Source organism: Cherax quadricarinatus, chromosome 93 (assembly GCF_038502225.1).
Source record: "Cherax quadricarinatus isolate ZL_2023a chromosome 93, ASM3850222v1, whole genome shotgun sequence".
NCBI classification, from domain to species: domain Eukaryota; kingdom Metazoa; phylum Arthropoda; class Malacostraca; order Decapoda; family Parastacidae; genus Cherax; species Cherax quadricarinatus.
The window spans coordinates 3,174,265-3,200,545 of NC_091384.1; the positions used below are offsets into that span (position 1 = coordinate 3,174,265).

Genomic DNA, 26,281 nt, shown 5'->3' on the forward strand with positions numbered 1-26,281 from the left:
CCACAGCTTCCTTACATTAGCATACTCTCTCTCTCTCTCTCTCTACGCCTCTCTTTAACTACAACTGCCATACAGTAAGTTTATTCAGGTATACACAAATACAGTTACATAGATTATCATACATAGCAACATATGTATAGACATGTACTGCTTATGTATAATAACCCATAAAAAGCCAGACAAGGGGACTTACTTGCAGCTGACGAAGGGGACGAAAGGTATATTGGAATTGTGTGTACTCACCTAATTGTGGTTGCATAGGTCGAGACTCAGCTCCTGGCCCCGCCTCTTCACTGATCGCTACTAGGTCCTCTCCCTCTCTATGCTTCCTGAGCGTGTGTGTGTATGTGTGTGTGTGTGTGTGTGTGTGTGTGTGTGTGCTCACCTATTTGTACTCACCTATTTGTGGTTGCAGGGGTCGAGTCTTAGCTCCTGGCCCCGCTCTTGTGTGTGTGTGTGTGTGTGTGTGTGTGTGTGTGTGTGTGTGTGTGTGTGTGTTATTGCACAGGGAGAAGCATTTCTTGCTAAGACTGCCGATACCCTCGCCGGGAATCGAACCCAGACACTCACCGTGTGCAGGGAGAGCTTTTGCCACCAGGCCACGGGACCTGGGAGACCACACGAGTTTAGTGCTTTATTTAAAATAAAATATTAATTAAGAGTAAAAGAATTTACTTGTTAATAAGGTTAAATAGGGAGAGAGAGAGAGAGAGAGAGAGAGAGAGAGAGAGAGAGAGAGAGAGAGAGAGAGAGAGAGAGAGAGAGAGAGAGAGAGAGAGAGAGAGAGAGAGAGAGAGAGAGAGAGAGAGAGAGAGAGAGAGAGAGAGAGAAGACGGAGGATCGAGCCTGAAACATTTTTTTAAATCGCCCACAGGGGTTTAGTGCTTCATTTATATATAACAATGCTAATGAACAGTAAATAATTTATGTATTAATGAGATTAAATGAAGATATATAGAGGCCGGGGTATCGAGCCTAAAATATTCTTCAGTGACCCATAGGGGTTTAGTGCTTTATATAAAATACTGACACTATTTAAGAGTAAATAATTTATCTATTAATAATGGTAAATAAAGAAAAGGAGAGAGAGAAAGAGAGAGTAAAAAAAAAGAGGATCGAGCCTAAAATATTAATTACAACCCATAAAGCTTTAGCGCTTTACACAAAAATACCAACACAAATTATCAGTAAATAATTTATGTATTAACAAGGATAAATAAGTAGAAATAGAGCTAAATAAATTAGAGATATTATTAGTGTTGTTTACGTTGAGGGGGGAGAGGGAGGGTCGCCCTGGTTATTACACCTTATTTAACCTGATATTACCCCACCAGCGGCACTAATATTACCCCCCACGTACTAATATTATCCCCCACGTAGTAATATCAGTGGTGATGAGTGGTACACACGCCAGTCATGTACACCTGGAGCGTGTACACATGTGTACCACTTGTGTGTGTGTGTCTTCACATGTGTACTGAGGTGGGTGTCTGGCTCTTGTTGTGTCTGGCTCTTGTTTGTTGTGTCTGGCTCTTGTTGTGTCTGGCTCTTGTTTGTTGTGTCTGGCTCTTGTTGTGTCTGGCTCTTGTTGTGTCTGGCTCTTGTTTGTTGTGTCTGGCTCTTGTTGTGTCTGGCTCTTGTTGTGTCTGGCTCTTGTTATGTCTGGCTCTTGTTGTGTCTGGCTCTTGTTTGTTGTGTCTGGCTCTTGTTTGTTGTGTCTGGCTCTTGTTTGTTGTGTCTGGCTCTTGTATCTGGCTCTTGTTGTGTCTGGCTCTTGTTGTGTCTGGCTCTTGTTGTGTCTGGCTCTTGTTATGTCTGGCTCTTGTGTCTGGCTCTTGTTTGTTGTGTCTGGCTCTTGTTTGTTGTGTCTGGCTCTTGTTGTGTCTGGCTCTTGTTGTGTCTGGCTCTTGTTATGTCTGGCTCTTGTGTCTGGCTCTTGTTTGTTGTGTCTGGCTCTTGTTGTGTCTGGCTCTTGTTGTGTCTGGCTCTTGTTTGTTGTGTCTGGCTCTTGTTTGTTGTGTCTGGCTCTTGTTTGTTGTGTCTGGCTCTTGTTTGTTGTGTCTGGCTCTTGTTGTGTCTGGCTCTTGTTGTGTCTGGCTCTTGTTATGTCTGGCTCTTGTGTCTGGCTCTTGTTTGTTGTGTCTGGCTCTTGTTTGTTGTGTCTGGCTCTTGTTGTGTCTGGCTCTTGTTGTGTCTGGCTCTTGTTATGTCTGGCTCTTGTGTCTGGCTCTTGTTTGTTGTGTCTGGCTCTTGTTGTGTCTGGCTCTTGTTGTGTCTGGCTCTTGTTTGTTGTGTCTGGCTCTTGTTTGTTGTGTCTGGCTCTTGTTTGTTGTGTCTGGCTCTTGTTTGTTGTGTCTGGCTCTTGTTTGTTGTGTCTGGCTCTTGTTGTGTCTGGCTCTTGTTGTGTCTGGCTCTTGTTATGTCTGGCTCTTGTGTCTGGCTCTTGTTTGTTGTGTCTGGCTCTTGTTTGTTGTGTCTGGCTCTTGTTGTGTCTGGCTCTTGTTATGTCTGGCTCTTGTGTCTGGCTCTTGTTTGTTGTGTCTGGCTCTTGTTGTGTCTGGCTCTTGTTGTGTCTGGCTCTTGTTTGTTGTGTCTGGCTCTTGTTTGTTGTGTCTGGCTCTTGTTGTGTCTGGCTCTTGTTGTGTCTGGCTCTTGTTATGTCTGGCTCTTGTGTCTGGCTCTTGTTTGTTGTGTCTGGCTCTTGTTGTGTCTGGCTCTTGTGTCTGGCTCTTGTTTGTTGTGTCTGGCTCTTGTGTCTGGCTCTTGTTTGTTGTGTCTGGCTCTTGTTTGTTGTGTCTGGCTCTTGTTTGTTGTGTCTGGCTCTTGTTTGTTGTGTCTGGCTCTTGTTTGTTGTGTCTGGCTCTTGTTTGTGTCTGGCTCTTGTTTGTTGTGTCTGGCTCTTGTTTGTTGTGTCTGGCTCTTGTTTGTTGTGTCTGGCTCTTGTTGTGTCTGGCTCTTGTTTGTTGTGTCTGGCTCTTGTTGTGTCTGGCTCTTGTTTGTTGTGTCTGGCTCTTGTTTGTTGTGTCTGGCTCTTGTTGTGTCTGTCTCTTGTTTGTTGTGTCTGGCTCTTGTTGTGTCTGGCTCTTGTTTGTTGTGTCTGGCTCTTGTTTGTTGTGTCTGGCTCTTGTTTGTGTCTGGCTCTTGTTGTGTCTGGCTCTTGTTTGTTGTGTCTGGCTCTTGTTGTGTCTGGCTCTTGTTTGTTGTGTCTGGCTCTTGTTTGTTGTGTCTGGCTCTTGTTGTGTCTGGCTCTTGTTTGTTGTGTCTGGCTCTTGTTTGTTGTGTCTGGTTCTTGTTTGTTGTGTCTGGCTCTTGTTTGTCGTGTCTGGCTCTTGTTGTGTCTGGCTCTTGTTTGTTGTGTCTGGCTCTTGTTGTGTCTGGCTCTTGTTTGTTGTGTCTGGCTCTTGTTTGTTGTGTCTGGCTCTTGTTTGTTGTGTCTGGCTCTTGTTTGTTGTCTGGTTCTTGTTTGTTGTGTCTGGCTCTTGTTTGTTGTGTCTGGCTCTTGTTGTGTCTGGCTCTTGTTTGTTGTGTCTGGCTCTTGTTGTGTCTGGTTCTTGTTTGTGTCTGGCTCTTGTTTGTTGTGTCTGGCTCTTGTTTGTTGTGTTTGGCTCTTGTTTGTTGTGTCTGGCTCTTGTTTGTTGTGTCTGGCTCTTGTTTGTTGTGTCTGGCTCTTGTTTGTTGTGTCCGGCTCTTGTTTGTTGTGTCTGGCTCTTGTTTGTTGTGTCTGGTTCTTGTTTGTTGTGTCTGGTTCTTGTTGTGTCTGGTTCTTGTTTGTTGTGTCTGGCTCTTGTTGTGTCTGGCTCTTGTTGTGTCTGGCTTTTGTTTGTTGTGTCTGGCTCTTGTTTGTTGTGTCTGGCTCTTGTTTGTTGTGTCTGGCTCTTGTTTGTTGTGTCTGGCTCTTGTTTGTTGTCTGGCTCTTGTTTGTTGTCTGGCTCTTGTTTGTTGTGTCTGGCTCTTGTTTGTTGTGTCTGGCTCTTGTTTGTTGTGTCTGGCTCTTGTTTGTTGTGTCTGGCTCTTGTATCTGGCTCTTGTTGTGTCTGGCTCTTGTTGTGTCTGGTTCTTGTTTGTTGTGTCTGGCTCTTGTTTGTTGTGTCTGGCTCTTGTTTGTTGTCTGGCTCTTGTTTGTTGTGTCTGGCTCTTGTTTGTTGTGTCTGGCTCTTGTTTGTTGTGTCTGGCTCTTGTTTGTTGTGTCTGGCTCTTGTATCTGGCTCTTGTTGTGTCTGGCTCTTGTTGTGTCTGGTTCTTGTTTGTTGTGTCTGGCTCTTGTTGTGTCTGGCTCTTGTTGTGTCTGGCTCTTGTTTGTTGTGTCTGGCTCTTGTTGTGTCTGGCTCTTGTTTGTTGTGTCTGGCTCTTGTTGTGTCTGGCTCTTGTTTGCTGTGACTGGCTTGTTTGCTGTGACTGGATTGTTTGCTGTGACTGGCTCTTGTTTGCTGTGACTGGCTCTTGTTTGCAGTGACTGGCTCTTGTTTGCAGTGACTGGCTCTTGTTTGCTGTGACTGGCTTGTTTACTGTGACTGGCTCTTCTTTGCAGTGACTGGCTCTTGTTTGCTGTGACTGGCTTGTTTGCTGTGACTGGCTATTGTTTGCAGTGACTGGCTCTTGTTTGTAGTGACTGGCTCTTGTTTGCAGTGACTGGCTCTTGTTTGCTGTGACTGGCTCTTGTTTGCTGTGACTGGCTCTTGTTTGCTGTGACTGGCTCTTGTTTGCAGTGACTGGCTCTTGTTTGCTGTGACTGGCTTGTTTGCTGTGACTGGCTTGTTTGCTGTGACTGGCTTGTTTGCTGTGACTGGCTTGTTTGCTGTGACTGGCTTGTTTGCTGTGACTGGCTTGTTTGCTGTGACTGGCTTGTTTGCTGTGACTGGCTTGTTTGCTGTGACTGGCTTGTTTGCAGTGACTGGCTTGTTTGCTGTGACTGGCTTGTTTGCTGTGACTGGCTTGTTTGCAGTGTATTTGTAAACTGTATACAGTGCTATATTAAGTTTTTACTATAAATCACTTAAATGGTTTTGTTTTATTGTTTTTAACATTATTCCTATATAATGTACACTGGATAATACACTTTTAATAGTTCATTATATGGAGTGTTACTGTAGGTGCTGCTCGACTTACGATGGGGTCATAAACCGATGAACCCATCGTAAGTTGAGAATACATGGTAAATAAATAACTATTGTCACGAAATAATTAAATAATTACAGTAAATATAAGTATTGAAAACTTAATAACTGGATACAAGGTTATCCTATCAGGTAATGTACAGAACTCTGTATTAACATTCGTGGCTCCAGATTGTTCAGCGTCTGAACAGAAGATATCAGAAACACTGCTGGAACAAGTGTAGATGTCTTCAGGAGGAAAGTGGATAATGTATACAGACCATAGCTGACATCAGTGACATACCACTACATAGAAAGCCGCTTGTTATGCTGAGCATTTCCCGCAAATTATGTCAGTTTTGTCCCAGGATGCAACTCACACCAGCTAACTAACTCCCAGGTACGCATCTTACTGATGGGGAACGTAGACAGCCGGTGTAAAGAAACACGCTCAATGTTTCTACCCTCACCGGGAATCGAACCCGGACACTCGCTGTGTGAAGCGAGAGCTTTAGCCACCAGTGGGCCACCAGCAGCAACAGCCTGCTTGACCAGGCTAACACCAGACGAGCTTGGCCCATGGCTGGGCTCCTGGAGTAATAAGACTCTTGAAACTCATGAAAGGTATATCAAAGGCAAAGGTACTGTACAGAAAAAGTTGTTTTACAGTACATTGCACGAGCGTAAAGTTGAAATACGGCAAGTCAAACCGTTGTAAAGCGAGGAAACACCTGTACTTGTAATTAATGCCTAATTTATTTTCAGGAGTGTGGTTGGTGATGCGTGGTGGAGGGTGGGCCCGAGCAGTACGGGTGGTGGGTGTAGTAGTACTGCTGTGTGTAGCCTGGCTACAACTTGCACTCCCTCCACTACCACACGACCCACAGTCGACCTTCGGAGGTAGTGCCCGAGAAACTCCCGAGCTGGACCCGGCGCTCAGCTTCCAGCGAAGTCCTACTTCAAAATTCCTAAAGGTGCAACTGGATTTTGTATTACATTTCAAATACCAGGTTAGGTATGGCTTTTTCCTGCACTAAGAATCACTGCCCTGTTAATAGACCTGCTCCTCTCGAGGAAGGTTCCTCGGTAGATAAAATTTATAAAATACCGAGACTGTGGAAAAATAGATGCAGTATAATATGATCCTTTTGTGAATAAAGAATCGCTTTGTGCCGCACTTGTGTCAATTTTTCCATCCAGGTTCCTTTGTAATGGTGAGGGGCTCTTGATCTTAGGAATTATACCTGTGCTTCAATTCCTTTAATCAAGCCTGAATACCTTCCATTCCCTAAGTTGCTGTGTAACCCCTATGTGTCTAGGGCTCCCCTCTATGAATGCAATAATAATTGATAGATTTGCATGTATTTTACATATCTATAACCAAGCCTTTAAAAGTATCCCTGAAGGGATACTTTTAAATGGTTAACCCTTTGACTGCCGCAACCCCCAATCCTGAGGTGTCTCCTGGTGTCGCAAAATTTAAAAAAAAAAAAATAATAATTTTTTCTTATGAAATGATAGAGAATCTTTTCCCGATTGTAATGACACCAAAAAAACGAAATTTGATGGAAAACTGACGGAATTACGCTCTCGCGAAGTTAACGACCTCGGCGCTGTTTACAAATCGGTGATTTCGCCCACTTTGAGCCCTATTTTCGGCTAATTCCATTGTTCCAATCGCCCAAACTCATAGCTATTTCATTAGAACTCCATTTTTTCTATCGATTGAGTACAAGAAACTGCCCACTTACCGATTTCAACTACCTAATAATGTGGTCAGAAATTTGCAATTTGGCCAATTTCACGAAAAATTAAAAATATGACAATTTCAAAATAAGGTCCAGAATGAACAGTGCAGACATTCCTGGCTCTAAAATAACATTTTCTTTGCTCATCAGTCACATCTCCAGGCCCCTCTGATATTACTCTTGCTTTCTATTTTGAATTTTTATTCAAACAAAAAATAGAAGACTTACTATTATGCAGACTACTGCAATATTGTAATAATTGTATAAATAACATAACCCATTCATGACTGCATATTGGAATGGCTAGTTGGACATTTACTGGACAATGGCATCATTTGTTTACTTTTGAACATTGGCAAAAATCAAACATTTCCCCTACTTTGAGCTCCATTACTAGGTTCTTTTTATAGTAAAATCAATCAAAATCACCTCTATTTCTATAATATGTTTTCCATTCTATCAAATGAGACCAAGAAAACGAGAATACAACCATAAATACAATACGAAAATAGACCACAAAATTGGCATTTTAATTAAAAAAAACGGTCGGAGTTTTTTTTCTCATTATGCACTGCGTGCTCCAGGATTTTTTTTATATGGTGCACACTAACCACACAGTCTCATTCTCTCACATGTGGGCCTACCAGCTTTCTCCTGCTTGATTTGAAGCCGCTAGAATTTATAAGTAAATATACGTCAAACATGGTACCTCGTAAGACGTATATGTACGGCCGCGACAGTCAAAGGGTTAAGAGAATTTTTTTCTCCCAAGGTTTTTGTTTATAGATTCAGAATACCTCGTCTGATTAGCTTCAAATTTTTAATGCTAGTGAACTGTAACTAAGGAAAGGCCCTTGGAAGTATAAGCTTATTCCCTCGGACATGACACCTACACTGCCTTCAGCCTTTCCCTTGCTGCAGCATTCACCACCAATGCTTCAATTTTATATAGACTATTCTTGATTTTTTGTTTTCTGTGTTTCAAATTCTATTTCTAACAACTGTATAGTATTTTTGACATCCACTAATAGTTCCTGCTCACCTGTGGTTTCGTATCCAGGAAAAATCACAGAATGGGTGGGATTTGAACTCATGGCAAGTTAGTTCTGAAACTCCAGGACAGTACATTAACCACTTGGCCAGCTGGCCAAGTTTGTTTGCAATTGTGTTATCAAGAGTTGCATCATCTCCATCTCACTTCTAACTCAATAAATACATAAATCTCGTGCCTCATTTTTAGGCATAGAGACTGACTACCTTGTATGAGGGCAGAGGAAGCAATCACCTTAAAGTTACCTTTCCACTTGTACTGTCTTCAGTGTTATAATAACCTTTGTTTGTCTGAAGAAGTTTGACACACAGGCAAAAGTTTTGACATTAAGATACCAAATTGTTGCACATCAACTTGTCAGTATTGTATACCAGTTATACTCTCCAAGTGTTGAAGCTAAGTCTTGTACAGTGGTACCCCGAGTTTCGTACATAATTCGTTCCAGAAGGCTGTTCAAGTGCCGTTACTGAACGGATTTGTTCCCCTAAGGAATAATATAAATTAGATCAGTCTGTTTCAGACCCCCAAAAGTACACTTACAAAAACACTTACAATAATACACTTACATAATTGTTCGAGTTGGGAGCTGTATGAAACTCGGGTATCATTGTACAGTGGACCCCCGCATAACGATTACCTTCGCATGTGACCATTTATGTAAGTGTATTTATGTAAGTGCATTTGTACGTGTATGTTTGGGGGTCTGAAATGGACTAATCTACTTCACAATATTTCTTATGGGAACAAATTCGGTCAGTACTGGCACCTGAACATACTTCTGGAGTGAAAAATTATCGTTAACCGGGGGTCCACCGTAATTGTTTTTGACAATTGTACAATGCATTTATTATTTCCTCCTTAAAAATTTGAGCTCGGCATTTTACTCAAGGCTTCACTAACAAGATTTTTATTTCAATGTTGTATTGTACCTGCCTTAAAATTTCCACTCCATTGTTTTCTCTCCTGAAAGAGTGCATTCAGTCTGATAATCTGATTTTTTTTTGGGGGAAGAGGAGATTTTAGTGTTGAACTTCATCAGGATTTTGAGAATGCTTTGCCTTACTTAAAATTTAATCTGTCTACATAAATCTTCGTTGATTAATGTCATTACTGAGTTTAGGGTGAATACAGTGGACCCCCGGTTAACGATATTTTTTCATTCCAGAAGTATGTTCAGGTGCCAGTACTGACCGAATTTGTTCCCATAAGGAATATTGTGAAGTAGATTAGTCCATTTCAGACCCCCAAACATACACGTACAAACGCACTTACATAAATACACTTACATAATTGGTCGCATTTGGAGGTAATCGTTATGCGGGGGTCCACTGTACATGAATCTCACTGGGGTTCAGAAACGTGAACCTCACCATACATAAAAAGTGACATTCCAGGTACCTGATGCAAATTAAGTATGCATTACCATTTCCAATATCAAAATATAAAAATTGATTTTTTTTTCAGTCCAAGACACAACCCTCTAGTTCCTCCACTGCCCCCAAACTAACCCCAGAGCAAATATTGGAGATACAGGAGCAGATCCAACTCCGCAGTGGCAACGAAACTGTTTTGAACGAAGAATTGTTTGGTCCGGTACAACCTGATACTATTGTTATAGCTGTTCAGGTTTGTATTATATAAAACAAACAAGCAAACAACTTTATTTCTTTTTGCAGTATACAAAATGTAGTTTACATGTAATAAACACGTAATAAACATATACTGTAATAAACATGTAAACCCCAGTGGAAATAAGTCACTTTGTTTGACTTTTTTTGGACTATCCCAGGTTCTCTACATATGTGCTGCTATGTATGATAATCTATGTATGTAACTGTATTTATGTATACCTGGATAAGCTTACTAAATAACAAAAAAAAAGGCACAATACCGTGACTGGAACGATACACAAATACACTTCTTGTTAGTGTGACTTTGTAAATGGTCCAAGTCGGATCGAAACGTCGTCGTAAGCTCCTCTCTTCTATGTGCGGGTTATTTGTGTATATGTACAGTGGAACCTCAAATATCGAACTTTCTTCGGTCCAGAAGTCTGTTCGAGTGCCTTTACCGAATGAGTTTATTCCCATCAGGAATAATGTAAATTAGATTAGTCCATTTCAGACCCTTAAAAATACACTTATAAAAGCACTTACAAAAATACAGTTACGTAATTGGTAGTGTTGGGAGCAGTTCGATTTTTGAGGTTCCACTGTACTTTCTTACTAACTATATGTAAAAGAAAGCAGCTTACATGCTGGCTCTTGTAAATATTATGCATATTAACCCTTAAACTGCCCAAGCAGATCTACATTCACATGCGTAGTGTTCCAAAAGTAGATCTTATGTTTTTTTTACATATACGTATTTTCAAATATAACAAAAAAAACGTAGATCAAAGTTTTTTTTACACTTTTTCAAATGTAAAAAAAGAAAAGTAGATTACTTTTTTTACATAGTTTCAAATGTTGAAAAAACGTAGATCTACGTTTGGACAGTTTAAGGGTTATAGCTCCTGCAAAAAAAAAAAAAAATGCGCTACTATGGTTTTGGTGTCTTTTAAGGTATGTGTTACTACCAACCATCATAAGATTTACGAAAGGTGGGGAGGGGAGGAGGGGTAGGGGTCATCCTAGGAAGGGATGGAGGGAGGGGGGTAAAGGAGATTGTGTACAAGGGGAATGGACATGCAGCAGACATGTGTGAGCATGTTAGTCAGAGTAAAACAATCTTCTTCTTCTCCTTCTCCTCCTTCTCCTTCTCCTCCTTCTCCTTCTCCTCCTTCTCCTCCTCCTTCTCCTCCTCCTTCTCCTCCTCCTTCTCCTCCTCCTTCTCCTCCTCCTTCTCCTCCTTCTCCTCCTCCTTCTCCTCGTCCTCCTTCTCCTCCTCCTTCTCCTCCTCCTTCTCCTCCTCCTTCTCCTCCTCCTTCTCCTCCTCCTTCTCCTCCTCCTTCTCCTCCTTCTCCTCCTCCTTCTCCTCCTTCTCCTCCTCCTACTCCTCCTCCTCCTCCTCCTCCTCCTCCTTCTCCTCCTCCTTCTCCTCCTCCTCCTCCTCCTCCTCCTCCTCCTCCTCCTCCTCCTCCTCCTCCTCCTCCTCCTCCTCCTCCTCCTCCTCCTTTTCCTCCTCCTTTTCCTCCTCCTTTTCCTCCTCCTTTTCCTCCTCCTTTTCCTCCTCCTTCTCCTCCTTTTCCTCCTCCTTCTCCTCCTCCTCCTTCTCCTCCTCCTTCTCCTCCTCCTTCTCCTCCTCCTTCTCCTCCTCCTTCTCCTCCTCCTTCTCCTCCTCCTTCTCCTCCTTCTCCTCCTCCTTCTCCTCCTTCTCCTCCTCCCTCTCCTCCTCCCTCTCCTCCTCCTCCTCCTCCTTCTCCTCCTCCTTCTCCTCCTCCTTCTCCTCCTCCTTCTCCTCCTTCTCCTCCTCCTTCTCCTCCTCCTCCTTCTCCTCCTCCTTCTCCTCCTCCTTCTCCTCCTCCTTCTCCTCCTCCTTCTCCTCCTCCTTCTCCTCCTCCTTCTCCTCCTTCTCCTCCTCCTTCTCCTCCTTCTCCTCCTCCCTCTCCTCCTCCCTCTCCTCCTCCTCCTCCTCCTTCTCCTCCTCCTTCTCCTCCTCCTCCTCCTCCTCCTCCTCCTCCTCCTCCTCCTCCTTTTCCTCCTCCTTTTCCTCCTCCTTTTCCTCCTCCTTTTCCTCCTCCTTTTCCTCCTCCTTCTCCTCCTCCTTCTCCTCCTCCTTCTCCTCCTCCTTCTCCTCCTCCTTCTCCTCCTCCTTCTCCTCCTCCCTCTCCTCCTCCCTCTCCTCCTCCTCCTCCTCCTTCTCCTCCTCCTTCTCCTTCCCCTTCTCCTCCTCCTACTCCTCCTCCTCTCCTCCTCCTCCTCCTCCTCCTCCTCCTCCTCCTCCTCCTCCTCCTCCTCCTCCTCCTCCTCCTCCTCTTCCTCTTCCTCTTCCTCTTCTTCCTCTTCCTCTTCCTCTTCCTCTTCCTCTTCCTCTTCTTCCTCTTCCTCTTCCTCCTCCTCCTTCTGTTGGAGTTTCAGGGCCACTGACAGCATACGCCATATCGAGCCTGGCCGTCCAGTGCTAGGAGAGGGAATATTGACCACAATTGCTATTACTGGCCATTCACTCTTACAGTTAGTCCATTATGTGGAGGGTTTACAGTGTTATATCATAGTCCAGAAATGAATCCTGATGATAGTGGCTGATTTTTCACCAAAATTTTAATTTTTTTTAACATGCTGGTTGTCTCCTGTCGAGGTAGGGTGACCCAAAAAAGAAAGAAACACTTTCACCATCATTCAATAAATGCCTTGTATATCAATAAGGTATCGCTGGTGCACTCAACTCACACACTGGGGTCTCTGGGTTGATCCCCAGTGCAGCTGGAAAACATTTGGATGTTTCCTTAAGATATCTGCTGTCCAGTGTTCACCCATCAGTAAAATGGATACCTGGGTGTTAGTTGACTGGTGTGGGTTGCATCCTGCGACAAAATTGATCTAATTTGCCCAATTTGCTTTGCATAACAAGGGGTTTTCTATATATATGTACATGTGCTTGTAGAAATAAAGATGATTATTATTCTAATATTAGTATTATTATAAATGCCCTAAGAAGCTGCAAGCTATTCCAACCTACTTTAATAGTTAATGGTCTGAGTTGGACCAAAACGTCATGAGTTCCAAGTCTGCTATGTGAAGATTATTTATGTATTGTTTCAGTCACAGTATTGTGCCTGTTTTATTCTATAATTTAATTAATTTTTCATTTATGTACTTAGGAATTTTTTCCGTTTCAGGTGCACAATAGGCTGGAGTATTTACGGCATTTAATTGTCTCTCTTGCCCAGGCCCGAGACATTGATTCTGTGCTTCTGATATTTTCGCATGATTATTTTGATGAGGACATCAATCAGTTGATCACGACTATTGACTTTTGTAAGGTGAGATGGTCGTGTTATTTGTACATCTTCGTTTTGTGGCTTTTTTCTTGACCTTGTGTATTTTTTGTGCACTCAGAGGATCAGACAGTGATTTTGTCCGAGCTGAAGATGCTTGAATAGACCTTTAAGATTTATAAAAATTTTAGTTTGTATTTAAGAAATCACTTTTAAGCTAAATACAATGGGACCTCCCTGTATCTTTGGGGGATACATTCCAACGACCTGCCGTGGATACCGAAACCATGGATAGTAGCGAATCCTATGTATGAGACGGTACCAGATCAGCCGGGCTGTGGTTCATACATTGGATTGCGTGCGGCTAGCAGTAACAGCCTCGTTGATCAGGCCCTGATCCACTGGGAGGCCTGGTCGTGGACTGGGACGCGGGGGCGTTGATCCCCGGAATGCCCTCCAGGTAGACATATTATAAAGTTTAATTGACAAATTATGCACAATAAGTGAAACAATTCTCTCACTTTCACTGATGGGCTTCTCTTAGGCTTTGAAGAGCTTTCACCATCGATACTTTTGCATTTTGGTGCCATTATTAAGCAAAATTAAAGGTTATTTTCTGGCCACAGCAAACTGCGGATAACTGAAACAGCTGATATGGGGGTCACACTGTATACGGTGGACCCCTGCTTTACGATCAGCTCCCAATGCGACCAATTATGTAAGTGTATTTATGTAAATGCGTTTGTACTTGTATGTTTGGGGGTCTGAAATGGACTAATCTAATTCACAATGTTCCTTATGGGAACAAATTCGTTCAGTAATGGCACCTGAACATACTTCTGGAATGAAATAATATCGTAAACCGGGGGTCCACTGTATTTCTTTCTGTGTATATAACAATAGTGCTTAGTTAATAGAGCTAGGCTCCTTGCTGTAATTTTGTGTATTCATTAGATATAGCACTATAGTGGTTAGGCTTCTGTCTGTTCCTTTGTGTATTATTAGACCATTGTGGTTAATTTATATGGTTAGACTCCTGATCCCCTCTGTACACATTAGTTAAAATACTGTACTGTAGTGGTTAATTCACAGAATTAAGACTTGTCTGATCTTCTCTGCATGTATAATTAAGGAATAATTTTGGTATAATTTAGGTATACTTTAGGTATAACTTAGATGTACACAGGTACGATCCTGGATATGTTAGGAATTATCCAATTATAAAATCAAATCAAATTCTTTATTGCTTTGCACAGTACAATGTGTAGTTTACGTGTAATAAAGTACAGTGGACCCCTGCTTTACGATCAGCTCCCAATGCGACCAGTTATGTAAGTGTATTTTTGTAAGTGCGTTTGTATGTGTATGTTTGGGGGTCTGAAATGGACTAATCTAATTCACAGTATTCCTTCTGGGAACAAATTCATTCAGTACTGGCACCTGAACATACTTCTGGGCTGAAATAATATCGTAAACCGGGGGTCCAGTGGTTTGTCATGCACAAACAAAGCCGCTAACAGTCATAAGCATTTCAGGCAGATTAATTCTATTGCTTACAGGCCAGTTTTGGAACCTGCTGGCAGGTGTTTATGACGTAAATTATAAATTCATATGTATTAAAAAAAGAGAAAGAACCAGCATTAATATAATTTTTAAAAGACGCAGTACTGTCAGATTTAATAATTCAAACATTGTTCAAAATAAACCAGGGAACGGGTGGGGTTTGAACCAATGGCAGGTGAGTCATAAAACTCACGACTTGCTTGCCATGGGTTTGAAACCCCACCCTTTTCCTGGTCTGTTTGCAGTCGCTTTATGATGATTTCGTGAGTCATAATGTTAAACGTGATTTTCTTTTCGGTAGGTTATGCAGATTTTCTACCCTCATTCTCTGCAGACGCACCCAAACAGCTTCCCTGGAGAATCGCCCGGAGACTGTCCAAGGGACACGAAGCCAGAGGAGTGAGTAATGGTGGATCAGTAACCTAGTAAGGCAGTTGAACACAAAATGCATACACACGAAACATGCCTGCATGCATTTTGTGTGCACTCATGCACACAAAATGTGCACACAAAACTCACACAAACTGCACATGCACGTGTACACACAACACAACATACAAGTTAAAACTTGGGTCCAGGAGTTAAGACTTGACCCCTGCAACCACAAATAGGTGAGTACATATAAAACCAAGAAAACTAAAAAAAAAACGTCCTCCAGAAATAAGACTTTTGATCCAAGGAATTGGACTTGTGTTCTAATTCCTTCAATCAAGCTTAAATGCCTTCCGTTCTTCCTGGGTGCTGTGTGACCCCTATGGGTTTAGAACGCCCAGTGAATGTAATAATACTGCATTAACCCACTTCATAGTTGACCTGCTTCCTCAAGTGGATCTTACCACAACTACTACTACTATTACTAGTTTGACCACTACCACTACACTGCCACTACATTTATGAAGGGATTCAGGGAAACCGGCAGGCCGGACTTGAGTCCTGGAGATGGGAAGTACAGTGCCTGCACTCTGAAGGAGGGGTGTTAATGTTGCAGTTTAAAAACTGTAGTGTAAAGCACCCTTCTGGCAAGACAGTGATGGAGTGAATGATGGTGAAAGTTTTTCTTTTTCGGGCCACCCTGCCTTGGTGGGAATCCGCCAGTGTGATAATAATAAATAAAAACACTACACTGCTTCATATTTTTTTTTTTAACATGTTCTTCGTCTCCCACCTAGGCAGAGTGACCCAAAAAGAAAGAAATTCCGAAAAAAGAAAAATACTTTCACCTCACTCATACATAATCACTGTCTTTGCAGAGGCGCTCAGGTACGACAATTTAGAAGTCCCTCCAAACTGCCAATATCCCAAACCCCTCCTGTAAAGTGCAGGCATTGTACCTCCCATTTCCAGGACTCGAGTCTAGCTAACCAGTTCAATATTGGGCTTAAGGCTTCAGGCTGGAACCTATGAACTCCGACAAGGGAGACGCGAGTGTGGATGTGTACCCGACAGTACTATTGCCTGCCAACTGCTTCATGTATTGACATATATTCTCTTATAGTACTTGATAAAATCTCTTTCAGGTAAAATGTTAACTGAGGTTTTCAGTCATCCAAATACTGGAGGGATTTGGATGCTCTTCTTTTGTGTTATAAATTAACCTTTTATAAGACCATTTTGCTCTTATGACTTTTGTCATAATTTTCATTGATTTTTATGAGTTTTTGAAAGTGCATCCAGTCATTATTCCTACGTATGAGCAGTTTGTATAAAAATTGAAACCACTGTCTCGTAAGTCTTGAACTACACTGCTTCATGTCTTGACTCCTCCCTTCCCTTGGGAAGGAGTAGGACTCTCTGATTGGTGCTTGAGGATTACAGACAGTACCCTTATTGGCTAGAGGCAATGTCAATTTATGTGCCCTGATTGGGTTCTTGAACCCCTGTATTGGGGTCCTGGAATACTTATGGATTTTAATAAAAGAAGATTTCTATTTGCTAGACGTGTCTTTCATAATCACTTGTCGGGTCACAACCATATTCCGACTTGACTGAAAATATTTGTTGCATCACTTTGTAATGGGGTTATTCCGTTATTTTAACCCATAGGACTAAAGTGTGGATTACTCATTGCTCTAATATGATTATTTACCTTTTTTTATGTCTCTATTTTCAGAGCTGCAGAGAGTAAATGTGTTGGTACGCCAGACCTGTATAAGCATTACCGAGAGGCTCGCTTCACACAAACTAAACATCACTGGTGGTGGAAAGCCAACAAGTGAGTAGAATATTATTGTCTGTGGTGGCCATGATCTTGGCAACTATTAACGGATATATATAATGGATATGTCATTTTTTAACACACTGACCATTTTCCAACCAAGGTGGGGTAGCCAAAAAAAAAGGAAGAAACACCATCGCCATCACTTACTCCATCACTGTCTAGCCAGAGGGGCATTGATACTACAGTTCAAAATTGCAAGTATCCCCACACCTCCTTCAGAATGCCAGCACTGTACTTCCCATCTCCAGGATTCAAGTCCAGCCAACTGGTTTCCCTGAATATCTTGTATAAATTACTAAAATACTGGCAGCAAGGTGCTAGTAACTCCTTCTAATGTATAAATTACTAAATATAATAAGAAAATTAGGAGGTGTGGAGTTACTAAAAGTATTAGAGGGCTGTTGAGATGGTTCGGTCATTTAGAGAGAATGGAACAAGGTAGAATGACTTGGAGAGCATGTAAATCTATTGGGGAAGAAAAGCGGGGTAGGGGTTGTCCCCGAAAAGGTTGGAGGGAGGGGATAAAGGAGGTTTTGTGGGCGAGGGGCTTGGACTTACAGCAAGCATGCATGAGCTTGTTAGATAGGAAGGAATGGAGACAAATGGTTTTTGGGACCTGATAAACTGTTGGAGTGTGAGCAGGGTAATATTTTGTGAAGGGATTCAGGGAAACCAGTTAGCCAGACTTGAGTCCTGGAAATGGGAAGTACAGTGCCTGCACTTTGAAGCAGGGGTTTAGGATATTGGCAGTTTGAAGGGATGTCTAAACTGTCATATCTGAGTGCCTGTGCAAAGACTGATTATGTATGAGTGATGGTGAAAATGTTGAATGAGGACAAAAGATTTTTCTTTATTTTTGGGTTTTTCTTTCTTTTTGGGTTACCTTGCCTCGGTGGGAAGCTTGACAAAACTCCTGGAGAGCGAAACATTGCCACAATAAAATGTCACATTATTTATACTTGTGTCCTTTTACCCAATGGTCTTACTTTTGTTTTGTATTCCTGGTTGCCTACAAATAACATTGAATAAAAATTTCAGGATTTTTGATGATGTGTGGATTCTTAAGAACCACACAGGGTTAGTTCTGTTCTTGGAGGAGGACCACTATGTTGCTGAGGACTTCTTGCACATGTTGCGACTTCTGGCGGCCGCCATCCCTCGCGCCTGCAGCAAGTGTTCGCTCATTACGTTGGGAAACTATCTCAAGAATTACAACTTCCACACTGATGCTAAAAAGGTAGTGTTTGACAGGCAGAAACCATGGAATGGGTAGGGTTTGAACTCGTGGCAAGTGAGATTCATTTGTAAAAGCTTTCATTTGTGGTCACAGTGGTGGCCCATGCTAACCTCCCTATGGTGTATAGAAATATACCTAGTTGGATGAATCTTATTGAAGCCAGCTGGCCCAGTGGCTGGCCTATGAATTTTATGACTCGCTAGCCATGGTTTCAAACCCCACCCGTTGCATGGTTCCTTCTCAGTCGTGTTTTTACAGTTTCATGAGTTTTGAGAAGAAGATCTAATTAGATATTGCCATTAGGGTTTCTGTGGGAGGTTTCCAGCTTGCAGACGCCTCAAGTTACATGCGTGAAGGTTTACAAACTGGGAAGTTAAGCAGTCATTTTTTAATCGTTGAGCTGCATTATGAATGTGTGAAACAATCATCCATTATACTGTTGTTTTATATGCAAATAACTTGAGAAGGGTAATATTTTATGAAGGGATTCATGGAAACTGGTTAGCCGGACTTGAGTCCTGGAAATGGGAGGTACAATGCCTGCACTTTAAAGGAGGGGTTTGGGATATTGGCAGTTTGGAGGGACTTCTAAACTGTCATATCTGAGCACTTCTGCAAAGACAGTACTCACCTAATTGTGGTTGCAGGGATCAAGACTCAGCTCCTGGTCCCGCCTCTTCGCTGACTGCTACTAGGTCCTCTCTCTCTCTCTCTCTCTGCTGCCTGAGCTTTGTCATACCTTGTCTTAAAGCTATGTATGGTTCCTGCCTCCACTACATCACTTGCTAGGCTGTTCCACTTCCTGACAACCCTATGACTGAAGAAATACTTCCTAACATCCCTGTGACTCATCTGAGTCTTCAACTTCCAATTGTGACCCATTGTTTCTGTGTCCCATCTCTGGAACATCCTGTCTCTGTCCACCTTATCTATTCCACGCAGTATTTTGTATGTCATTATCATGTCTCCCCTGACCCTCCTGTCCTCCAGTGTCATCAGTCCGATTTCCCTCAACCTTTCTTCATACAACATTCCCCTGAGCTCCTGAACTAGCCTTGTTGCAAACCTTTGTGCTTTCTTTAATGTCTTGATGTGCTTGACCAGGTGTGGGTTCCAAATTGGTGCTGCATACAGTGATTATGTGTGAGTGATGGTGAAAGTGTTAGATGATGATGAGAGTTTTTTACTTTCTTTTTGAGCTTTTCTTTTTGGGTCACCCTGCCTTGGTGGTAAATGGCCGATGTGTTAAAAAAAAAAATTATTGCAGGTCGAAGTAACTCAGTGGGTGTCCTTGTTGCACAATATAAGAATATTGCAGGTTGAAGTAACTCTGTGGGTGTCCTTGTTGCACAATGTAAGAATATTGCAGGTTGAAGTAACTCTGTGGGTGTCCTTGTTGCACAATGTAAGAATATTGCAGGTTGAAGTAACTCTGTGGGTGTCCTTGTTGCACAATGTAAGAATATTGCAGGTTGAAGTAACTCAGTGGGTGTCCTTGTTGCACAGTATAAGAATATTGCAGGTTGAAGTAAATCAGTGGGTGTCCTTGTTGCACAATATAAGAATATTGCAGGTTGAGGTAACACAGTGGGTGTCATCGAAGCACAACATGGGGTTCGCCTTCAACCAAAGTGTGTGGCAACAAATCAAAGCTTGCAGTGAGAAGTTTTGCGACCACGACGACTACAACTGGGACTGGTCGCTGCTACATGTGAGCAACGCCTGTCTCGCGCAGAAGCTCCACACCCTAGTACTCCGTGCACCGCGAGTCTTCCACATTGGAGAATGGTAAGCCAAGAACTGTATCATGTAGTCATTGATTATGCGAATTGAAAACGGTGTGCTTAGCTCATGTTCTTCCTCGTATTGACGAGCCACGGAATGGGTGGGGTGTGAACCCATGGTGAGTGAGATGTAGAACTTCAGGACATGGGTTCGAAACCCCACCCATACCTTGGTTTGCTTGCAATCGTGTTTTTACAATTTCGTGAGTTGCCTTATGTTGTATTCTTCAGTATTTTGTTTTGCATTTATTAAATAACATTTCATTACTACTCTGGCGGGAGATTTGTCTGTAAAAACTCGCATTTGTGGTCACAATGGTGCCTATACTAACCTTCCTATTGTATAAATAAATTAACCATACCATGCAACTCTCGGTTATCTGTCAATTATTGTGAGCAAGAAAATCACTTCATGAATGTTTACCTACCCTTGTCATCGTGTTAAAGTTTAGAAGTCGTTTTTATAAAGCCCTGAAAAAGCTAGTTAATAATTCCAGTTGTTTTAGTTGTGATATACGTACATCTCTTAGAAGACAGCAATTGAATGATGTTGAATATATTTCTTTCTCTGAGTTGCCCTACATTGGTGGAAACATGAAGGAGGAACACTGCAGCAGGCTTACTGGCCCATACTAGGAAGGTTCTTCTCAACCCAAAACGACTAACAAAAATATTTGCCCAGCCCAAGGAATAAGCTTTAGCAACCCTATTAACTCATGTGCAAGTCCCACTCAAATCAATTCCTTCTAAATGAAGGAATAGAGTTAAAAAATTTACAGATATTGCCATACGTGTTGTAAAAGGCAGTTAAAATGCCGAGAGCATGGGGCTAGTAACACCTTCTCCTGTATAAATTACTGAATGTAAGAAGAAAAACTTTTGTTTTTCTTTTCAGGTCACCCTGCTTCAGCGGGAGATGGCTGGTGTGTTAAAAAATTACCTATATGCAATATTATTCTCCATGGGGAAGTGGAACAGAATTCTTCCTCCGTAAGCCATGCATGTTGTAAGGGCGACTAAAATACCGGGAGCAAGGGGCTAGTAACTCCTTCTCCTGTATACGTTACTAAAGTTAAAAAGATAAACTTTTGTTTTTCTTTTTGGGTCACCCTGCTTCGGTGAGATATGGCCGGTTTCTTGAAAGAAGATGATGTGATTTCATGTTGCTTGTTGCAGGAGCAGAGCTATTATTTGTGCTGTAGTTTCAGTAAATGGCTTTTAATGTGATTTTTTTTTTCCTCAGTGGTGTGCACCATAAAAAAAAGGATTGCAGTTCCCGTGCTGTTCTCGTCAAGGTACATCGAGCATTGCAAGCTGGTCAACGTACACTCTTTCCACGGCAACTTGTGGTCGTGCACACTCCTCCAAAGAAGGTATCATTTATTAATTTCATACAGTGAAACAGTGTTGTATGCTGTAAGTTATTTTTTTTAAATAACAAAAAGGCACAATACCGTGACTGGAACGATACACAAATAACCTGCACATAAAAGAGAGAAGCTTACGACGACGTTTCGGTCCGACTTGGACTTGGAGAGTCGTCCAGACTGTGATGTCGTCACACTTTTGGCGAGTTGGCAAATAAATGAATGATGGTGATTTTTTTTCTTTTTTTTTTGGGGGGGGAGACTGCTGTGTGTTAAAAAGGAAAACATAGCCAGCTTTCATCCCACCTGGGGCCCCAACAACAGCCTGCTACTTTACATAATTTTTTGGCTGAGTAGCAATTTGTCAGCAACACGGCTTTCAATTAATATAACTCAAGCACTTCTAAACATCACTGTTTCATCCCATTTATTTCAGTCTTCTAATAATGGCAATATTTCTACTCTGCATCATAACTCTTCCATCAGGTTTTATTGCCTGGTGGTTGCTGAGCTGTGTGATAATTAAAGAAAGAGAAAATAGTGGGAAGACAAGCAACAGGTGATCATGCTTTTGCTTTCCATATTTCTTATGATTGTTTTTTTTTTTATGCTAGTGGTCATGTCCACCAGGGTAGTGTAACCCAAAGAAGAAAGCTTATTCACCATCATTTATTCTATCTTTGTTTTTCCAGAAGTGTGCTGACATAATTAATGTTACTCTCCAACCACAACATCCCCATCCTTCCTTCAGGGTGCAGGTGCTGTACTCTCCACCTCCAGGGATCAAATTCGGCTGACTGGTTTCCCTGAATCTTTTCATAAGTTACTTTGCTCACACTCCAACAGCACATCCATTAAAAACCACTTGTCTCCATTCACTCCTGTTAAAACTCACCCACAAGCCTGCTAGATGCTCAAGCCTCTAAACTCAAATATGTAGCAGAACAAGCTTTTATTAAGACATTTCCTTTTTAAGAGAGGCGAAGGATATTGCATTTTGGAGGACACTTAGAACTTGATGTCAGCACGCTTTTGGCAAGACAGTGATTGAATGAGTGAAGGGGCGGAATTTTTCTTTGGTAGGAAACGGCTTTTTTTAATACAGGAGGACCCCACAAATACAGCACCTCTTTTCGGTGTTCCATGTGTTCTTTGACTCTCATTAGAGTCATTATTCCACCCACTGGATAATGAACAATGGTTCAGTTTGAAACCAGTGAGAACGTGTAACACCAAAAAGAGGGTGCAGTACGTGCAGGGCTCTCCTAACTGAAAACATTCCAATGAAGTTTATTCTACAGTATGGGCTGCTGCTAGCTAATATTTGTTTTGTATGCTTTGCTATGAGCAGGAAAGTGAATGCTGGTAACACACCTTTTCTTTTTTCAGGTTAAGAAGCATAAAGGTAATGGTGGTTGGGGCGACAAACGCGATCACGCCCTATGTCGTTCCTTCAGCATGTCAACGTCTCTGGACATTAGCATAATAAATACCCTCGTTGTTACGGGTTCACTGGTCAGTAATAGCTCAATAAACAGCAGTACACTAGTCAGAAGTGGGTCTTGATTGTGGTATTGTAAATTTTGTATATTAACTTAGACAAGGCAGATTATTAGTCAAGTTAACCTTGAGCCAAGCTCCATCAGAATTGTACAACTCATAGCTCTTTGTGAACAACTGTTTCTACTCAAATGTAAGTCACGACAGTATATGTGAAAATTTAATTATTCAACCCTGCGAGGAAGAGGTTCAAGGTAGCTTTTTTGTACTGAATATAGTCCTCATTAAGGGGGTCGTCCATTGGTCACTTGCGAGAAAATGTGAAAAATGTAGAAACTGGCATTATTTTTTTCGTTTAGGTATTCACACCTGTAAAAAGATGTAATGTAAATGTGAATGTTGAATTATAAAACATAGACTCTCCCAAGGGCGCAAGGCAATATTTTTTTTTTCAAAACGCTGGCCGTCTCCCTCCAAGGCAGGCTGATCTGAAAAAGAAGAGACAAAAGTTTTCCCTCTTTTTACATTTAATAATTTATACAGAAGAGGGGTTACTAACCCCTTAAAGGCAATATTCATATACGTATTAAAAAAATTTGAGCTTATTGTTGTTCTTCTAAGATATGTTGTTTACGTACATTATCTCTCGGTCCACAATAGGATTTGAACCTGCAAACTCGGCATCAGAGTACACAGTACTTTATCCACAAGCTAGACTCCAGATGTGGATAAAGTACTGCGTACTCTGATGCCAAGTTTGCAGGTTCAGATCCTGCTGAGGACTAAGAAATAATGTCTGTAAATAATTTTGTCTGTTTGCATATTGTTAAGCACATTGTTACATATGTCTGGCAAGTGAAATATTACTTACAGGTAGCTGAGAGCTAACATTTTATCAAAAGAATTTTATATACAAAAAAAAAAAAAAATCTTGACATGTATTATTAACTAAATTTGGTTGGTGCTAGTACATGATCTACCTAATCTAGATTAACTTAAATATCGTACATTTCAGTATTATTATTGTTAAAATATTGTATATAAAATTTATTTGATATGTAAGTACTGTATAGTATTTACGGGATCTCACAGCCGTAAGAAATAAGAGTATGTCATGGACATAACAGTGTGACGCAGGAGTATTAGTTACGAGGGTAATATGGTGACAGGATGGATCTCAGGGCATACATACAGAGCCTTGTTATGGCAACGATTGATTTTGTGAAGTTTTAGCCAATTTTTGTGATTGAGTTTTACACAACACATTGTTGTTATTAAAAGCTTGCTGTGTGCATGTCTTTACCTATTCTGTGAGCAGCATAAGGACTGGTTGATTGTTGTTCCCTGTTGTATGATTTGTATAAGGTTGATTGTTTCCCTGTTGTATGAGGATGATTGTTGTTCCCTATTGTATGAGGATGATTGTTCTCTGTTGCATGATTTGTATGAGGTTGATTGTCTTCCCTGTTGAATGAGGATGATTGTTGTTCCCTTTTGTATGAGGATGAAAGTTGTTCCCTATTGTATGAGGATGATTGTTGTTCCCTATTGTATAAGGATGATGTTGTTTCCTGTTGTACGAGTTGCATGATGTTGATTGTTGTTTCCTGTTGTATGACTTGTATGATACACTTTGTATTTTGAACGTTGCTACTTACGAACGTTTTATTTATTATAATGCATTCACTGTCAGTCTATCCTCATTTTACATGATACTCAGCATCAATATCTTCACAAAATCCTAATGCAACTGCAAACAAAGATGCGGTTTAAACCTACAGCAAGTGGGTCTTTCTGTGGGTTCAACCCTCCACCCATTCCGTGGCTCAACCAGCATCAATATTCGGGTTGTGTATTTGATGATTGGACGTGCAAGGATTATGATAATAGGTCTGATGCTGTGCTCCTTCCTTAAGTGGATGTGCTGTGACCTGGCTAGGTGGGTCATTGGTTTAAGCCGGGAGGTAACTTGGACCTGCCTCGCATAGGCCAGTAGACCTGCTGCAGTGTTCCTTCTTTCTTATGTTCTTATGATAATACACAATTTTTGAAAAATTACAAAAGCAAGAGTAAATATATATAATCAAAACCACTGCTCAAATCAGAATAGTTTTTCATTACTGTTTCGTCGTGAAGAAGGAAGCAGAATCAATTGGCAACGTATCATTGCTGACCTTAGGGAGGTAGAGTCGTTCTGGTGAATCAGTTGGTGACTTACCTTTGCCACCCTCTTAGGGAGGTAGAGAGTCGTTCAGGTGAATCAATTGGTGACTTACCTTTGCCACCCTCTTAGGGAGGTAGAGAGTCGTTCAGGTGAATCAGTTGGTGACTTACCTTTGCCACCCTCTTAGGGAGGTAGAGAGTCGTTCAGGTGAATCAGTTGGTGACTTACCTTTGCCACCCTCTTAGGGAGGTAGAGAGTCGTTCAGGTGAATCAGTTGGTGACTTATCTTTGCCACCCTCTTAGGGAGGTAGAGAGTCGTTCAGGTGAATCAGTTGGTGACTTATCTTTGCCACCCTCTTAGGGAGGTAGAGAGTCGTTCAGGTGAATCAATTGGTGACTTACCTTTGCCACCCTCTTAGGGAGGTAGAGAGTCGTTCAGGTGAATCAGTTGGTGACTTATCTTTGCCACCCTCTTAGGGAGGTAGAGAGTCGTTCAGGTGAGGGACCAAGCTACCTTATTTACCCATTTCCAAATAGCACCACTGTACATAATATAAACTTATATTAGTCGCACCAGGCACATTAAGGCATGTGAATAAGACAACATGTGGTTTATGCCAGTTTATTGAGATGTTTTGACCACCAGAGACTTCATCGACTGGTAGTTCCTGCTGGATAAAATGTCTCTGCAGTAAAATGCCATAAACTGTGTATTATCTTATTAAAACACTTGTTGCTATATCCTATCATTGATACAGTAGAAAAAATTTGCTTTATGGAATAAAATGGGAGAAATTACTGTTTTCCTGATATAAGGGCATAATTTTTCTTTTTTTAAATTATTAATGAGGAGAATTTTCATTTTCCTATACTACTAATTTTTCAGTCATTTCTACATAACATAATGTCAGAAGATTTACGTTTAACGGGAGTGATAAATTGTGGAATTCATTCTTCCTGTCAGGGATGCACTTAATATTTTATGCTGGTTGCTAATATGCCTCTGGTTAATTTTTTTTTTTTTTTTTTTTTTTCAACAAGTCGGCCGTCTCCCACCGAGGCAGAGTGACCCAAAAAAGAAAGAAAATCCCCAAAAAGAAAATACTTTCATCATCATTCAACACTTTCACCACACTCACACATTATCACTGCTTTTGCAGAGGTGCTCAGAATACAACAGTTTAGAAGCATATACGTATAAAGATACACAACATATCCAGGACTCAAGTCCGACTATAAGAAAATAACCGGTTTCCCTGAATCCCTTCACTAAATATTACCCTGCTCACACTCCAACATTATTATTTTATTTTATTATCACACCGGCCGATTCCCACCAAGGCAGGGTGGCCCGAAAAAGAAAAACTTTCACCATCATTCACTCCATCACTGTCTTGCCAGAAGGGTGCTTTACACTACAGTTTTTAAACTGCAACATTAACACCCCTCCTTCAGAGTGCAGGCACTGTACTTCCCATCTCCAGGACTCAAGTCCGGCCCGCCGGTTTCCCTGAATCCCTTCATAAATGTTACCTTGCTCACACTCCAACAGCACGTCAAGTATTAAAAACCATTTGTCTCCATTCACTCCTATCAAACACGCTCACGCATGCCTGCTGGAAGTCCAAGCCCCTCGCACACAAAACCTCCTTTACCCCCTCCCTCCAACCCTTCCTA

General features: G+C 41.6%; 1 protein-coding gene across 2 annotated transcripts; it reads left to right on the top strand.

Moving 5' to 3' along the window:
* LOC128703376 (alpha-1,6-mannosyl-glycoprotein 2-beta-N-acetylglucosaminyltransferase) lies at positions 1–26,281 on the top strand. Of its 2 annotated transcripts, none has more exons than XM_053798000.2 (10): positions 1–74; positions 5,859–6,067; positions 9,357–9,518; positions 12,673–12,816; positions 14,636–14,733; positions 16,445–16,546; positions 17,591–17,789; positions 19,363–19,577; positions 20,817–20,946; positions 22,330–26,281. In XM_053798000.2, exons 2-10 carry the CDS (start codon positions 5,873–5,875, stop codon positions 22,504–22,506), a joined length of 1,422 nt encoding a protein of 473 aa, XP_053653975.1. In that variant the 5' UTR covers positions 1–74; positions 5,859–5,872; the 3' UTR covers positions 22,507–26,281. The 2 variants fall into 2 exon arrangements, with proteins under 2 accessions (XP_053653975.1, XP_053653974.1); XM_053797999.2 differs by lacking the exon at positions 1–74 and adding an exon at positions 1,274–1,482.

Coding starts and splice junctions, on each gene's coding strand:
- LOC128703376 (XM_053798000.2), top strand. CDS start 5,873: ATGCGTGGTGGAGGGTGGGCCCGAGCAGTACGGGTGGTGGGTGTAGTA. Junction 6,068..9,356: donor CTACTTCAAAATTCCTAAAG/GTGCAACTGGAT, acceptor TTTTTTTTTCAG/TCCAAGACACAACCCTCTAG. Junction 9,519..12,672: donor CTATTGTTATAGCTGTTCAG/GTTTGTATTATA, acceptor TTTCCGTTTCAG/GTGCACAATAGGCTGGAGTA.